Source organism: Anabrus simplex, chromosome 6, assembly GCF_040414725.1.
Source record: "Anabrus simplex isolate iqAnaSimp1 chromosome 6, ASM4041472v1, whole genome shotgun sequence".
Lineage (NCBI taxonomy): Eukaryota > Metazoa > Arthropoda > Insecta > Orthoptera > Tettigoniidae > Anabrus > Anabrus simplex.
The window spans coordinates 297,926,460-297,944,969 of NC_090270.1; the positions used below are offsets into that span (position 1 = coordinate 297,926,460).

Sequence of the window (18,510 nt, forward strand, 5' to 3'; positions counted from 1 at the left end):
AAAAAAATTTCGACGTTGCGTTTTACTCTAGGCATACGGATGTATACAAATATATACGAGAGAAAGTTTCACAATCAATCAATCAATCAATCAATCAATCAATCAATCAATCAATCAATCAATCAATCAATCAATCACTGATCTGCATTTAGGAATGTCACCTTATCGTGTGTTTACCTTGTCTTATGATTTCAAAGAACTAGAAAATTTATGGATCATATTTCCCCTGTTAAATTATTCCAGTCCCTAATTCCTCTTCCGATAAGTGAATATTTTTCCCAGTCAGTCCTCTCGAATTCCAACTTTATCTTCATATTATAATCTATCCTATTTTAAAAGCTCCACTCAAACTTAATCGTCTACTAATATCTTTCCACGCCATCTCTCCACGACATCCGCTTATTCGAGCAGCTTGTCTCCTTACTTCCAAGTCTTCCCAGCCCGAACTTTGCAACATTTTCGTAATACTACTATTTTGTCGGAAATCCCCCAGAACAAATCGTGCTACTTCCCTTTGAGTCTTTCTTCGTTCTCCTATCAAGTATTCCTGGTGAAGTTTCCATATACTAGAATCATACTCTGATTGGGGTATCACCAAAAAATATAGACTATCTTCTCTATATCCTTACTATGTCCTAAATACCCTCATAAACATATGAAGAGATCTGTACTCTTTATGTAGAACTTCGTTAATTTGATTACCCCAATGTACAATTAACACCTAAGTACTTATAGTTATCCGCATGAGGTATACTCCTCCCCCCACCCCATCATGGCGCAACAGCCCCGAAGGGCCAGGACCTACCAAGCGACCGCTGCTCAGCCCGAAGGCCTGCAGAATACGAGGTGTAGGCCGTTATTCTTGGCTTTCTAGACCGGGGCCGCCATCCCACCTTCAGATAGTTCCTCAATTGTAATCACGTAGGCTGAGTGGACCTCGAACCAGCCCTCAGATGCAGGTAAAAATCCCTAACCTGGTAGGCAATCGAACCCGGGGTCTCCGGATAAGAGGCAGGCACGCTACCCCTACACCGCGAGGCCGGCACTATCACGCTATCAACACAGTAATTAAAACTGAGGGGAGTTTTCCTCTGGGTGAAACTTACAGCCAGATTTTTCATCTCGTTTACCATCAGATCAGTGTCTGCTGTTCATCTCACAGCATTGTCGACGTCTCTTTGCATTCGCTCACTTCCTGTAACTTATTTACTACTCTATACGGTATATCCTCCTCTGCGAACCATGTGACCTTGCCGCGGTGGGGAGGCTTGCGTGTCCCAATGATGCAGATAGCCGAGCCGCAGGTGCAACCATACCGGATGGGTATCTGTTGAGAGACCAGACTAACGAATGGTTCATCGAAAGGGGGGTTCATCGAAAGGGGGGTAGCAGCCTTTCGGTAGTTGCAAGGGCGGCAGTCTAGATGATTGACTGATACGGCCTTGTAATAATACTCAACATGGCTTAGCTGTGTTGATACTGCTACACGGCTGAAAGCAACGGGAAACTACAGCCGTAACCACCTCCCGAGGACATGCAGCTCGCTCTGTATGAATGATGTACTGATGATGGCTTCCTCCCGGGTAAAATATTCCGGAGGTAAACTAGTCCCCCATTCGGATCTCCGGGTGGGGACTACACGAGAGGGGGCGATCATCAGGAAGATGGATACTGACATTCTGCGAGTCGGAGCGTGGAATGTTAGAAGTTTGAATCGTTGTGGTAGGTTAGAGAATCTGAAAAGGGAGATGGATAGGCTAAAGTTAGATGTAGTTGGTATAAGTGAAGTACGTTGGCAGGAAGAACAGGATTTTTGGTCAGGCGATTACCGAATTATCAACACGAAATCAAACAGGGGTAATGCAGGAGTTGGTTTAATAATGAATAAGAAAATAGGGCAGCGGATAAGCTACTACGACCAGCATAGTGAAAGAATTATTGTCGCCAAGATAGACACCAAACCAATGCCCACCACAATAGTGCAGGTCTATATGCCTACTAGTTCAGCGGATGAAGAAGAAATTGAAAGAATATATGAGGAGATAGAAGATTTAATACAATATGTCAAAGGTGACGAGAATCTAATTGTGATGGGAGACTGGAACGCAGTGGTAGGCCAAGGAAGAGAAGGTAGCACAGTAGGAGAATTTGGATTGGGACAAAGGAACGAAAGAGGAAGTCGGCTGGTTGAATTCTGCACTGACCATAATTTAGTCCTCGCCAATACTTGGTTCAAACACCACAAACGACGGCTGTATACGTGGACGAGACCTGGAGACACTGGAAGGTATCAAATAGACTTCATTATGATTAGGCAGAGATTCAGAAACCAGGTGTTGGATTGCAAAACTTTCCCAGGAGCAGACGTGGACTCTGACCACAACTTGTTGGTCATGAAATGCCATCTGAAATTGAAGAAATTGAAGAAAGGAAAGAATGCAAAAAGATGGAATCTAGACAAGTTGAAAGAAAAGAGTGTGATGGATTGTTTCAAGGAACATGTTGCACAAGGACTAAATGAAAAGGCCGAAGGAAACACAGTAGAGGAAGAGTGGAGAGTCATGAAAAATGAAGTCAGTAGGGCTGCTGAAGAAATGTTAGGAAGGAAGAAAAGATCAACTAAGAATCAGTGGATAACTCAGGAGATACTAGACCTGATTGATGAACGACGAAAATACAAGAATGCTAGAAATGAAGAGGGCAGAAAAGAATACAGGCGATTAAAGAATGAAGTGGATAGAAAGTGCAAGGTAGCTAAGGAAGAATGGCTGAAGGAGAAGTGCAAGGATGTCGAAGGCTGTATGGTCCTGGGAAAGGTAGATGCTGCATACAGGAAAATCAAGGAAACCTTTGGAGAAAGGAAATCTAGGTGCATGAATATTAAGAGCTCAGATGGAAAGCCACTTCTAGGGAAAGAAGACAAAGCAGAAAGATGGCAGGAGCATATCCAACAGTTGTATCAAGGTAACGATGTAGATAATTTCGTTTTGGAACATGAAGAGGCTGTTGATGCTGATGAAATGGGAGACCCAATTTTGAGGTCAGAGTTTGACAGAGCTGTGAGTGACCTAAATAGGAACAAGGCACCTGGAATTGATGATATTCCCGCTGAATTACTGACTGCCTTAGGAGAAACCAGCATGGTAAGGTTATTTCATTTAGTGTGCAAGATGTATGAGACAGGAGAAGTCCCATCCGATTTTCAGCAGAATGTTGTTATACCTATTCCCAAGAAAGCCGGTGCTGACAGGTGTGAAAACTACCGCACTATTAGTTTAGTATCTCATGCCTGCAAAATTTTAACACGTATTATTTACAGAAGAATGGAAAAACAAGTTGAAGCTGAGTTGGGGGAAGATCAGTTTGGCTTCAGAAGAAATGTAGGAACACGTGAAGCAATCCTGACTTTGCGTCTGATCTTAGAGGATCGAATCAAGAAGGACAAGCCCACGTACATGGCATTCGTAGATCTAGAAAAGGCATTCGATAATGTTGATTGGACCAGGCTATTTATGATTCTGAAGATGACAGGGATCAGATACCGAGAACGAAGAATTATCTACAACCTGTATAAAAATCAGTCTGCAGTGATAAGAATCGAGGGCTTTGAAAAAGAAGCAGCAATCCAGAAAGGAGTGAGGCAAGGCTGCAGTTTGTCCCCTCTCCTTTTCAATGTTTACATAGAACAGGCAGTAAAGGAAATCAAAGAGAAATTTGGAAAGGGAATCACAGTCCAAGGAGAGGAAATCAAAACCTTGAGATTTGCCGATGATATTGTTATTTTATCTGAGACTGCAGAAGATCTCGAGAAGTTGCTGAATGGTATGGATGAAGTCTTAGGTAAGGAGTACAAGATGAAAATAAATAAGTCCAAAACAAAAGTAATGGAGTGCAGTCGAACGAAGGCAGGTGATGTAGGGAATATTAGATTAGGAAACGAAGTCTTAAAGGAAGTAGATGAATATTGTTATTTGGGTAGTAAAATAACCAACGATGGCAGAAGTAAGGAGGACATAAAATGCAGACTAGCACAAGCAAGGAAGAGCTTTCTTAAGAAAAGAAATTTGCTCACTTCAAACATTGATATAGGAATTAGAAAGATGTTTTTGAAGACTTTTGTGTGGAGCGTGGCATTGTATGGAAGTGAAACATGGACGATAACTAGCTCAGAAAGAAAGAGAATAGAAGCTTTTGAAATGTGGTGTTACAGAAGAATGCTGAAGGTGAGATGGATAGATCGAATCACGAATGAAGAGATACTGAATCGAATTGGTGAGAGGAGATCGATTTGGCTAAATTTGACGAGAAGAAGAGATAGAATGATAGGACACATCTTAAGACACCCAGGACTTGTTCAGTTGGTTTTTGAAGGAAGTGTAGGTGGCAAGAACGGTAGGGGTAGACCAAGGTATGAATATGACAAACAGATTAGAGCAGATGTAGGATGCAATAGCTACGTAGAAATGAAAAGGTTAGCACAGGATAGGGTGGCGTGGAGAGCTGCATCAAACCAGTCTATGGACTGATGACTCAAACAACAACGGTATATCATCGTCTGCAAAAAGCCTTGTCTGTGATTCCAGTTCACTCATGTCATGTATAGCACAAGGAAACATCAAGATCCAATAACACTGCCCTTCGGAGCCCTTCTCTTAATCGATACAGGGTCAGATAATGAATGCCTCGCCTACTATACTATTTTCTAGAAATTTAGCCTCCCTTTCAACCACACTTTCTTCCTAGTCCAATAGCCCTAATTTTCGTCAGTAGTCTGCCTATCAAAAGCCTTGAATAGGTCAATAGCGATGCAATCTCTTTGAGCTCCTGAATCTGGTACTTCGGACACGTCATCAGAAAAACTTATACCACACAGAACAATGCGATGGAAAACAAAGTTCAGGGCAAGAGACCCCGAGGCATGCATTCAATTCGATATGTGGGCCAGCATTAGCATCTAACAGAGGTGTCTCTCCACGGATCAACTAGACTATACCTGGGCGTAATGAAATTAGTCAACACATGCGACGCCATAATTCAGTAACCAGCGCTAAGTGTTGAGGAGTGTCATATCGTGAATTCGAGTAAAAATTCCGATATTGTCGGTTTATTTGCATAATTATTTAACGCTAAATTGAATATTGATGTGGGTATATGATCAACTTTAATCCGTTTACCACCAGGGTTGGTTTTTCCCTCGGACTCAGCAAGGCATCCTACCTCTACCACCTCAAGGCCAGTGTTCTGGAGTGTGATACTTTGGGTGAGGAATACAATTGGGGAGGAGGGGAAGTATCTCGCCCAGGCGGCCTCACCGGTTATGCTGGACAGGGACCTTGTGAGGGGATGAGAAGATTGGAAGGGATATGCAAGGAAGACGAAAGGAAGTGGCCGTGGCCTTAGGTTAGGTTCCATTCCGGCATTTGCTTGAAGGAGAAGTGGGAAACCACAGAAAACAACTTCAAGGATGGTTGAGGTGGGAATCTAACCCCCTCTATCCAGTTGACCTCCCGAGGCTGGGTGGTTCCCGTTCCAGCCATCGTACCACGTTTCAAATTTCGTGGCGGGGACGGTAATCGAACCCGGGCTTTCGGGGATGGCAGCTAATCACACTAAACACTACACCACAGAGGTGGACAGTTAAATATTTAGTTTATTTATGCGCTGCTCGAAGTTATGTCCTGTCTCAAACTTTCTATATTGAGTACAATAAGTCTCATTACGATGTATGGAGCACTAGTATTATTAGAAACTAAGTTTATAGCTGTAGAATTACTGTCCTTGCATGGCGTATACAACTATTTTATTAGTTGAATTTACGAGTCATAACAAACGGCAGAATGCGAGTCGTTGAAGGGAGATGTGGACAATAGCAGAAAATAAATAGTAGTGGAGTCCGATTACAATATGATGACTAGGGATGAGATTTTGCCTATTTGCCTATTTTATTCCTGTATATGTCAATGTAGGCTTTTAAGATATAAATCCGTTTTAGGATCTTTCTTTAGCAACAATTTGTTGGTTTTATTGAGTATATAAATGCGTATTTCAGTGGTTCGTGCCTATTTGGAATAGAATTGCCTATTAAAATGCATTTTAATGGTCTTCTAAGGAATATAGTTTTCGTCCAATGCTGGTGTGGCCGACATAAATATTTTCTCATTTTTCAACATCTGTTTGTCCACTAACAGTGACGAGAATTCTCGGAAGTCTCCAGAAATAGCGCTTGGGGAATTTATTTCAGGACAAATAAGGAACAATTTGACCTCGAAGCTTTCTAATCCTCCCATCTCCTAAGATGATACGCGAGAATTAAATCATCGTCGAACTGTGTCGTACACATCCATATCCCCTATCTCCCTCTCACTGCAAATTGTTGGACGCTTTGTCTTGAGATCATGTTGAGATCTACTTTGAAGAAGTGATGAATGTGATGATGACAGTTTCTTAAAGGGGTTTAACATCTAGGTCATCAGTCTCCTTAAAAATTGTGTTTAGCAATGCCTAAAGAAAATTCTTCCAAGTCCTACTGGCTGAAGTAGTGGATCACTGGAGATCCCAACTTCACTACCGATAGAAGGGTAGCCTTCTGTTAAGTTTGAAATAAGGATGTTCCTTTCATCTTTTTTTTTTATTTTTATGATTGAGAACTACGATCGCATTTCACTGTAGTATTTATAGGCCTATTAATTTATGTATTGTGGTAAGTTGCTTAGTTACAACGCTATATAATTTAGGCCATGGACCAATGAGGATGCTGCCTATATGACAGAAACCAAGAAAGTCATGTCCTGCCTGTTGGCTCGTCAAGATTTGTCATTCCTGAAGGCAACTTCAGCAAGCTTCCGGGAACCATAACAGAGTTCGAGAGAAGTGGCATCCCTCTGTGAAGTCCGTTAGGATTGTGAACGAAGTTAAGGAAAGTCTTGAGCAAACATCTGGAAAGGTAGCCGCTATCAGGAAAGAGTTTGATAGGGTTCTGGAACGAAATTCAGGGTGGAAAGAGATAGTAAAAGTACCACTTTATGGGATGTGATTATGAGAGATTCTTCTCAGATTACAGAAACATTTTTCATGTCAATCGAACACGATTGTTACCTGAAAATAGTGAACATTTTTAGTTCCTTTCATAGTCATTGAACGGACTATTAAATAATAAGTCATTTTTCATGCCTATTTCGTTGCCTAAAGTTTGCAACATTTTCGTAACACTATTCCTTTGTCGGAAATCACTCTGAACAAATCGTGCTGTTTTCTCTTGGATCTTTTCCATTTCTCCTATCAAGTAGTCCTGGTGTGGGTCGCATACACTGGAACGATACGCTAATTGGGGTCTCACCAGCCTTCTCCTTTACAACCTTACTACAACCCTTAAATACTCAATTAACCGTGTGAAGAGATCTGTAACCTTTCTTAACAACCTCGTTAATATGATTACCCCAATGAACCAGTTTCGATCAGCAAGGGCGTCTGCCAGGGTTGTGTACTGTCACCTCTGTTGTTTAACATTTACTGAGAGGCAATCTTCAAAGAAACATTGGCAGACTATGGTGGGATCAAAATTAACGGGAAAATCATCAACAACATCAGGTATGCAGATGATACTGTTGTCATAGCTGATGACATGCCTGACCTTCAGTGCATGATAAACGCCTTAGTTCAGCACAGTGAAGAGTTTGGATTATATGTTAACCCCTCAAAGATGAAACTGATGGTGTTCTCTAAAAAGACAATTCGGAAAAATCTCACAAAAAAAGATAAAATAGTTGAGCAAGTGTCTTCTTTTAAATATCTGGGTACCATCTTGGACAACCAATGTAACTCGAAACGGGTGATAATATCTAGAATTGAGCAGGCCAGGAAACAATTCATTACCATGAAGACATTCTTTGTGAGGTCAGATCTCAGTCTCCAGCTACGAATTCGTATGATACGCTGCTATATATTTTCTGTTCTCCTGTATGGATGTGAAAGCTGGACTCTGAATCCAATCATAGAAAAAACGTATTGATGCCTTCGAAATGTACCTGTATCGTCGTCTCTTGCGGATATCTTGGGTATTGAAAATCTCAAATGTCGAGGTCCTTAGTCGGATGAAAAAGCAAAAAGAACTACTGCTTACCATAAAACAGAGGAAAACACAATACCTAGGACATATCATGGGAGGTATCAGTTATTACAGCTTATTATCGAAGGAAAGATACAGGGGAAGATATCTGTCGGGGGAAGAAGAAATTCATGGCTAAAATACCTTTGAAGATGGCACTGCTGTACTTCAGAAGTGGCATTTCATTCTGCTCTGTCAAGATCAGAGCTAGTTACGTGGATCGCCAACCTCCGCTCGGAGATGGCGTCTTAAGAAGAAGAATGAAGATCACTCGTTGTATTAACACCTCGGTACTATCGCCCCATTTTCACAGTAATTAAAACTGATAGGGCTATTTCTCTTGGTGAAACTTACAACTTGAATTTTCGTCTCATTTACCATCGTACATTTATCCTCTGTCCATCTCACGACATTGTCTAGGTCCCCCTGCAGTCGCTCACAAACTCATTTACTACTCTATATTCGTGTCGGTGCGACGTAAAGCCAACAGAAAAAAAAATTGAATGGGTGGCTAACTTTCTAGAAAATAGAACTTTAAATGTAATATCTGAAGTACCGGTACTTATTTGATTACTAGCTGATGTACCCGTGCTTCGCTACGGAATTCTACATTGTATACAGAATTCTAGGTTAGGTAGTGTACACGTTGTGAGCAAGATTGTATTAAATTGCAAAGCTCTTAACGTTACCCTCGAAACGCGACAGCGATGTCACCAAACATCTTTTCTCATATGAAGACTGAGTTAGGGAATTTTCACTGTAATGGTAGACCCGCTTGCAGACCATCAGTCACAATAAGGTTGGGAAGCTTTCATTTTAATGGTAGATACTCACTCTCCACCTGCCTTTTTACATCCCCTGAAAGACTGTCGTACTGATTTTCCCAAATGAAATGAACAAACATTACAGTAACGTCAGTAGGAATGGCACAATTAAAAGCAATGCTTTCATATGAAATACTCGATCAAATCACAAACCACACATTTTCTCACTTTTAACAAACAGGTCTAAGCTCCCGATATTACAGTCCAAAGTTTCAGAGCTGGGATGACCAAGCCGCAGAGAGCCGTGATCCGTGAACACACTTCGTCTTTTCTTCGGCGGTGAGGGGGTCGAATAGTGGAGACTCCTAGGGCAAAAATCATGCCCTTTTACTAATCTATTTCCTAGGAGTACACGATGAGTCGGTAAATATCAATTCACTACACTTGCGGCGGAAAAATTTATCTGACTTGGAGGCAAATTTCTCCTCCAAGCCGGAGGAGAAAACCCGTAGAATTTAATAAAAGTGGGGAGGAGGAAGCTTAAGAAACGGCTCTTTTCAGGGTTGAATTTTGAGTCATTTAGTGAATTGTGGTGCTATAATTTGGAATAGGCCTAAATTGTTATTCTACACCAGGCCATAGGCCTACTACTACTACTACTACTAAGTGAGCCTCTGCCTTGATTATGTACACTGCTCATTCAAAACAACGCATCAGAGTGGGGATCGAACAGCTGGAATGCTATAATGAACCAGTGGGTTACGTACCAGCTGTATCAGAAAATGTATGAACCAGAGGAATGGCATGCTAAAGAAGAAAGTTTTCTAACTCCCCAGCTATTTTCCGCCAGTAATCAGTCAGGCTAGTATACTCGGTACGCAGCAGTAATCCCATCTATCGGAGTCGACAATCAGCATAAGAGATAAAGAACGCCGCCACTAACAATCGTCAATGTAATGTTATTGTTCATCAATGTTATGCGCTTTCGATATTGTAGGCCTTCACATTTAGTTTTCTTCCGACTATGAAATACCACTCTTATCATAGTCGGTACGGTAAAAGTGAATAAAACATAAATGATCGGAAATTGTATTCTCTGTAACACTTGTTATGTAGTACTTCTCGATAGAACCAATAACACAGGTATTTAAAAAATAAATTTTAGGCAGCTTCCCCTAAACTACAATTTAATCCAGTTTGAATAAAACTGTTTATAGCTTAGACTGTAGTTTCTTATTTGCCGTCTCTATATACCGATTTTCATTGAATTCCGTTAACCCATTTTCTCGTGGCTCGGCGTTGATATGGACTTAGCAACAAAAATACAAATTTATGAATATCTGTGTTATCATAGCCGGTACGGTAAAAATGTATAAGACATAAATGGTCGGAAATATAATTCTATATGATTTTCGTTATGTAGTATTTATCGATACGACCACTAAAAATATAAATATTTGAGAATTACATTTTAGGCTTTCCTCCAAAGTATAATTTCACTTTAGTGTGAATAAAATTATGTATAGCCTAGATTTTAGTGGCTCATTCTCCGACTTTGCATACAAATTTTCAATGAGATAGGACCACTAATAACGTGAATATTTAAGAATAAAATGTTTGGCCTTCCCCTAAACTACCATCTCACTCAGCGTGAATAAAATTTATTTATATCCTAGATTGTAGCAACCTATTTCCTCGACTTTGCATACCAATTTGCATTAAGATATCACCACTAATAACATAAATATTTGAGAATTAAATTTTAGGCCTTCCCCTAAACTACCATTTCAATCAGCGTGAGTAACATTATTTATAGCCTAGATTGTAGCGACTTATTCCCCGACTTTGTATACCGATTTTTATTAAATTCTATTCAGCCGTTTCCTAGTAATGCGTGTACATACAGACAGACAGACAGACAGACAGACAGACAGACAGACAGACAGAAATTACGGAAAAGTAAAAATTGCATTTCCTTGTTACTGTGGACATGACCGATACAGAAATGCCATTCTTTCCAAATTCTGAGCAATGTACAGACAAAACTCTTATTTTATATATATAGATTGTTTGCTTGAAGGAGCTATACCAACAGAATGGAGAGTTGCTATAGTAGCCCCTGTATATAAAGGAAAGGTTAGTAGACATAAAGCTGAAAATTACAGGCCAGTAAGTTTGACATGCGTTGCATGTAAGCTTTGGGAAGGCATTCTTTCTGATTACATTAGACATGTTTGAGAAATTAATAACTGATATGATAGAAGGCAATTCGGTTTTAGGAAAGGTTATTCCACTGAAGCTCAACTTGTAGGATTCCAGCAAGATATAGCAGATATTTTGGATTCTGGAGGTCAAATGGACTGTATCGCGATTGACCTGTCTAAAGCATTTGATAGGGTGGATCATGGGGGACTACTGGGAAAAATGAGTGCAACTGGACTAGACAAAAGAGTGACTGAATGGCTTGCTATATATCTAGAAAATAGATCTCAGAGAATTAGAGTAGGCGAAGCTTTATCTGACCCTGTAATAATTAAGAGGGGAATTCCTCACGGCAGTATTATTGGACCTTTATGTTTTCTTATATACACTGAAGAAAATGGAAATTGCAACACCCAGAAGGAGTGGTGCTACATTGCTGCAATTGAACATTCAGAACGAGTGTTCAGTTGTGATTCGATGATTACACTTTCAGGTCCATCTGACCGCAAGTATGGACAACAATCAGTACAGGATGTGCCCACCACGAGCTGCAATACATTGATGAATTCGTCGAGGCATGGAGTCAATAAGGCCCTGGATCACCTCCTGAGGAATTGTGGCCCATGCTTGCTGCACTGCACGGGTCAAAGTTGCAGAGTTGTGGGTGGCTGAGGACGGTTGGCCAGTTATCGACCCATCATGTCCCACACATGCTCAATAGGACTGAGGTCCGGGGATCTGGCGGTCCATTCTAAGGTTGTGATGTCGTGGAGAGCTTCTCTGGAGATGCGTGCAGTGTGAACCCGGGCATTGTCCTGCTGAAACATCCCATTGGCAATGTTCGCCATCATAGGGACAACCACTATCAACGTACTGTCGATCAGTCATAGTGCCCTCAACAAGCACTAATTGTGATTTCACATTAAAGCCAATAGCTCCCCAGAACAGAATGCTTTGTGTTGGCCCTGTGTGCCTCTCGACAATAAGATCTGGGCGGTCCCTCTCCCCGGTACGTCGGCGCACACGATTCCGGCGATCACTGCGGGCAAGACAGAAGCGCGATTCATCACTAAAGACGACCCTATGCCATTTGTCGACCCACGTCGATCTTTCTCGACACCAGGCCAGCCTTACACGTCGCTGTTGTGGGGTCAATGGAACACCTTCTGCAGGGATACGGGCTCGTAAGCCAGCTGCACGCAGGCGATTACCAACTGTTTGTTGTGTAACGTGGGGTGCCACAGCTGCTCGAATTTGCGCTGCTGTTGCATGGTGTTCCATCCGGGCCATCCGAATGATGCGGCGATCCTCTCTCACAGTTGTCTGTCGCGCTGGGCCTGTGCAGGTCTACGAGTGTGGGTACCTTCATTTGACCACTGCTGCCATACACACTGTACCGTAGATGCCTGTCGGCCAACACGTGCAGCGACAGTCCTTAGCGATAATCCAGCCTAACACAGCCCAATTATCCGAGCCCTCTCAAACGGCGACAGTTGTTGATAGCGTGCTCTTCTCTGTCGTCGAGGCATGTTTGACGGGGAACAATTCACCGCACAAACTGCAAGTCAACTACGCTATAACAGAGTCCGTATACTGGAGTTGATTCCTCCGCGACCAATCACGTGGGGAGGCCTGTAGCAACAAGCCAGTGGGTCTGAAACTTTGATCGTTTACATATCTACATGGCATCGTTCCATATCCTGAAAATCAACACAAACGACCAATACCAATACCTTCATGGTGTTGCAATTTCCATTTTCTAATAATAATAATAATAATAATAATAATAATAATAATAATAATAGTGCTATTTGCTTTACGTCCCACTAACTACTTTTTCGGTCTTCGGGGACGCCGAGGTGCCGGAATTTAGTCCCGCAGGAGTTCTTTTACGTGTCAGTAAATCTACCGACACGAGGCTGACGTATTTGAGCACCTTCAAATACCACCGGACTGAGCCAGGATCGAACCTGCCAAGTTGGGGTCAGAAGGCCAGCGCCTCAAACGTCTGAGCCACTCAGCCCGGCATTTCCATTTTCTTAAGTGTATATAAATGATATAAGTAAAGGAGTGGAATCAGAGGTAAGGATTTTTGCGGATGATTTTACTCTCTATAGAGTAATATACAAGTTACAAGATTGTAAACAACCGCAAAATGACCTCGATAATGTTGTGAAATGGACAGTAGGCAATGGTATGATGATAAACGGGGTTAAAAGTCAGGTTGTGAGTTTCACAAATAGGAAAAGTCCTCTGAGTTTTAATTACTGCGTTGATGGGGTGAAAGTTTCTTTTGGGGATCATTGTAAGTATTTGGGTGTTAATATAAGGAAAGATCTTCATTGGGGTAATCACATAAATGGGATTGTAAATAAAGAGAAGCAGCTCGATTTGTTCTGGGTGATTTCCGACAAAAGAGTAGCGTTACAAAAATGTTGCAAAGTTTGGGCTGGGAAGAAATGGGAGAAAGGAGACGAGCTGCTCGACTGAGTGGTATGTTTCGAGCTGTCAGCGGAGAAATGGCGCGGAATCACATTAGTAGACGAATAAGTTTGAGTGGCGTCTTTAAAAGTAGGAAAGATCACAATATGAAGATAAAGTTGGAATACAAGAGGACAAATTGGGGCAAATATTCATTTATAGGAAGGGGAGTTAGGGATTGGAATAACTTACTAAGGGAGATGTTCAATAAATTTCCAATGTCATTGATTGATTGAAAACTAACAGAAGTAGTGTGTATTAGCATAGTCCGCTACGATGTATTAGTTTTCACTACAGTTGCTCTCATATATTTAAATTTTCAGTCACATTTTGTCAGCATCGGGTGTTCAGTAATGTTAACATGCAGATTCCCCTAAATTAGCTCCTAGGCACAGAAAAACTAGGAGTCATCCTATTTATCATATGATGTAATGAGTATTCGTTTCATTTTGTCATTTCATAACATGAATCCAAACGTTGCAATTGTGCTATTGGTGAGGTAGTTGAGTGTATAATAGAAAATATAAAAGTGTGAAACTGTAGAATGAATCGAAGCCTGTAGGATTTGTTGACACCCCGACGGTCTAAAACTGACAATATCTAAAGATGAGATCTTAGAAGGAGAATGGGCTAGTGTTCAATGTGGGTTACATTACACTTTTAATAAACAACAAACTGAGTTAATGAAATCATGCGAAATCTTTCAAACTTTCGTGTACTCTTACTCATGAACAATATTAGTTCTTATTAGAAATGCATTCATTGGGTATTTACCTTCAAAAGTGCGATGTCGTTTGCTGCAACGATTGGATCAAATCGTTCGTGCATGATGTGGGTATATGCCATGCGCACCTCTCCTCCTAAGTCCTTCGAAGCGCTTCCTGCTCGAAGCTGAGCTTCCTTGAATACCATATCGCTCCTAAAACATGCGCAAGTCTCTTAAATTTGATTATGTAAATAAAAATATCTCTTGGCCTGTGGATTTGCAAAGTGTCTTTAAACAAGACCGACTCCAATCCTCAGACCTTAATGCTACTCTCGATCGTTCAAAGATGGCGAATCGAGTAGCCGGAATTGTTGGAAATCTGGGTTTGTTGTTCTGGTATGTAGTCTGTGTAATTTTATGGAAGTTGACGACAAATGTTAGTTTCTTTGTAGAATATATTGTACGCGCACTTTTTAGTGATAGATTTTTGTACTCGATTGAGGAGTAAGAAGGTAGCACTGCCGGTTCCGGTAATACTGCCAACTGAATGGAAATTAAATCTGAATTGAATCGATAATATGATCGATCGATATGAATTTGATAAACCTTTATTATCTTACGCTAACAACTGTGTCACACACACAATATATAATACTATATAACATTTCCCGATGCGAATCTTGTTCCTAGCATGAATTCTATAGTTTGGCTTTGCTGTGTAAACAACAACAGTACGAGTACTTAAAGTGCACGCCAAATGTCGCACAGCGATGATAAGCGATTCTTAGTTTGTGTTTCAAAGGTTGCCAATACGAATCTCGAAGATAACCGAAGTCGACCGATTCAGCACTAGGGTGTAAATCTATCGCTAAAAAGTGCGCAGATAATAAGTGTGCGAGTGGATTTATATGAGTCAGTGGACACATGCGATCTGTAATTATACGCAGTAATGCGACAATATGCTTGTTTTGATCCTGTTTTTACCCATCAAAGAACATGTGTGCACTAGGTGGACCAGGTTTTAGTCTAACTATGGCAATGCCTCTCATACAACTATTCTTAAGTTTCCTACGGAATAGAACATTAAGATAGAAATGGATTAGGAATATACATCGTGATTATTTTGAAGTTCATGAAAAAACTGTAGCGTGCATACATCATTTTGAGAATAAGTCTGTGGTTAGGGAATCCATTTCTCTACTTCCAAACTATTCGTGTTCCTCGAAAAATTTAATTTAGATAAAATATAATTATATTGTGTTATTTCGTCAGTGTCAATGTACTTCAAAGTGTCGAGTGATTTAGAAGCAACTTTATTTTAGAATAATCTGCGGAAATGTTTGGCTGGAGTATAACAAAACTTATAAAGTGTAACAGTTGGAGCAATCTGTATACTGTTACACAGAAGATATAGTGACTTGAGGGATTAGCTGGATTTGTAACGTAAGGTTTTACACTGCCACCAACCTTCCGATTCATGCTGTGTTTATCTGTTATCAAGCAGACTGCGCCGAACTGAAGCTCGTGCATGTGGTTAAATGTCAATGTTTAGTCAATAGAGTTTTTGCACTCATGTTTTTAATAGGTAAAAACCTATTATATCTTTAGTGTCTGATCGTTTCAGTACTAAGGTTACTATCAATGTGTGAAGTGCTGTTATGCCATATGTGAACATTATGTTAACAATGCCAGGGCCGTTCATTGGGTTAACATAATCATTTCGGGTGTACTTGGGCTGAGTGACTCAGACGGTTAAGGCGCTGACTTTCTGACCCCAAGTTGGCAGATTCGATCCTGGCTCAGTCCGGTGGTATTTGAAGGTGCTCAAGTACGTCAGCCTCGTGTCGGTAGATTTACTGGCACGTAAAAGAACTACGGCAGGACTAAGTTTCGACATTTCGACGTCTCCAAAAACCGTAACAAATGCAGTTAGTGGAACGTAAAGCTAATAACATTATTATTTCGGGTGTACAGGTACTTCCTATTCGTTGGGTGCTGAATTTAAGAAATTGTCCACCACTTCAAAACTAAGGTAACAAATTTTGTTTCACAGTTCTCATGAGAGCGAATAAATCGAGTAATTTCGCACCTTAATTTATTTTGAGTCCGCCTCTGTGCTGTAGTGTTTAGTGTGATTAGCTGCCACCACCCCCCGGAGGCCCGGGTTCGATTTCCGGCTCTGCCACGAAATTTGAAAAGTGGTACGAGGGCTGGAACGGGGTCTACTCAGCCTCGGGAGGTCAACTGGGTAGAGGTGGGTTCGATTCCCCCTCAGCCATCCTGGAAGTGGTTTTCCGAGGTTTCCCACTTCTCCTCCAGGTAAATACCGGGAGGGTACCTAACTTACGGCCACGGCCACTTCCTTGCCCCTTCCTTGTCTGTCCCTTCCAATCTTCCCATCCCCCACCAAGGCCCCTGTTCATCATAGCAGGTGAGGCCGCCTGGGCGAGGTACTGGTCATCCAACCCAGTTGTATCCCACGACCCAATGTCTCACGCTCCAGGACACTGCCCTTGAGGCGGTAGAGGTGGGGTCCCTCGCTGAGTTTGAGGGAAAACCAACCCTGGAGGGTAAGAAGATTAAGAAAGAAAGAAAGACATTTATTTTGAAACATTCAAAATGATGTTAGAAGTATCATTTTAAGAGTTTTATAATGTATTTTCATCTATCCAGCGAAGTGAAATCTAAGAAAAAGCGTTATTTGACGAATTGAAATTTCTAAATAATCAGCTTGTTGGTGTCTTTTCTAGTAGAATAGCCTACATGTGATTCTTGTTGGCGAAGCGTTTTCATACGTGTAAAAGTGATATTCCCTATGGTGTTACATTTATCATGTTAATTTACCGCCGTTTATATAATATGTACGTGATATTTTCGTGTTAGCCAAGACCAGTAATCCGGCTACTTCGGCCGCCATGTTTTTTTATATTACGGTCTGAGGATTGGAGTCGGTTTTGCTTTAAAAGTATAAACATATCTTCACCCTATATTTTTAAATTGTTAAAGAAAAATGTAGCATTCTGACTGGCCAAAGCGCTCGCCAGTACTTCAAGGCTACCTGGACAGAGAGAGCGCTGAGGCATGTAGCACGATAGGGGAGGTGGAAAGGGGTAAGCATGCATGCGCTGTCAGACGTCTTCCTGGTCAGCTATACTTCGTACTTACAATTTTGAATTAGAACTACCGGGTACAAACCAGGCACGAGCGTCAACAGATTAATACTTAAGACGAAAGCTAGCTACTTCAGTTTCCTACATAATTCTTGAATTCCTTGGAATTAGTGGTTTGCCTCCACTTTTTTTATTCTAAGAAAATGGAGTCATAGTTATGCTCCTTCGAGATCGGAACGTTTCCCAACGGCTCCTAAACGGAACTAGATTAGGGCCTAATTGTAAGAAGTATATACGAAAATTGTTTAGATTTGGAAAGAATACGTGGAGATAAAGCTGAACAGAGAGCTTGACTTAACGACGACCTATAAAACACTTCTATTTCTTTCATGAGGTGAATGAAAACCTACAAAATGTTTTACAGTCAATGAGCGGGTGAGGGATGGAATGAATGAATGAATGAATGAATGAATGAATGAATGAATGAATGAATGAATGAATGAATGAATCTTGGGGCGAGGATAAGAAGTGTGCCGGCTGCCGAAGCCTGTCACACCCTTCTGGGGCAATGACTAATGACTGACAGATTAACTGAAATGAAATGATAGTGGAGAGTGTTGCTGGAATGAAAGATGACAGGGAAAACCGGAGTACCCGGACAGAAACCTGTCCCGCCTCCGCTTTGTCCAGCACAAATCTCACATGGAGCGACCGGGATTTGAACTACGGAATCCAGCGGTGAGAGGCCGAAGCGCTGCCGTCTGAGCTACGGAGGCTTTTCAACAGACATCTATTTCTAATTCACTTGGCATTTTGTATGACGATCAATAAACCTGAAGGGACGTGAAGGTCTCTATTTGCCTCAGCCAGTTGGCAAGTTAAATGTTACAATGTCAAGAGAGCGATAGTTTTTCGTTGCAATAGTGCACAAGGAATGCGCTGAGCAAGTGGGTGTGTGGTTTGGGCCACGTAACTATCAGCTTGCATTTGGGAGATAGTGGGTTCGAACCCCACTGTCGGGAGCCCTGAAGATGGTATTCCGTGGTTTCCCATTTTCAGACCAGGCAAATGCTGGGGCTGTACCTTAATTAATGACCCGGTCGCTTCCTTCCCACTCCTGGGCATTTCCTATCCCATCGTCGC

The 18,510-nt window shown here is 41.4% G+C and overlaps 1 protein-coding gene across 1 annotated transcript in view; it reads right to left on the reverse strand.

The window, feature by feature from the left end:
- Positions 1-18,510, reverse strand: part of LOC136876481 (trypsin) — a 92,944-nt gene that overhangs the window by 25,915 nt on the left and 48,519 nt on the right. The window contains exon 4 of the mRNA XM_068228452.1: positions 14,326-14,470. Within this exon, the coding sequence (XP_068084553.1) occupies positions 14,326-14,470 (145 nt within the window). The remainder of the gene's footprint in view (positions 1-14,325; positions 14,471-18,510) is intronic.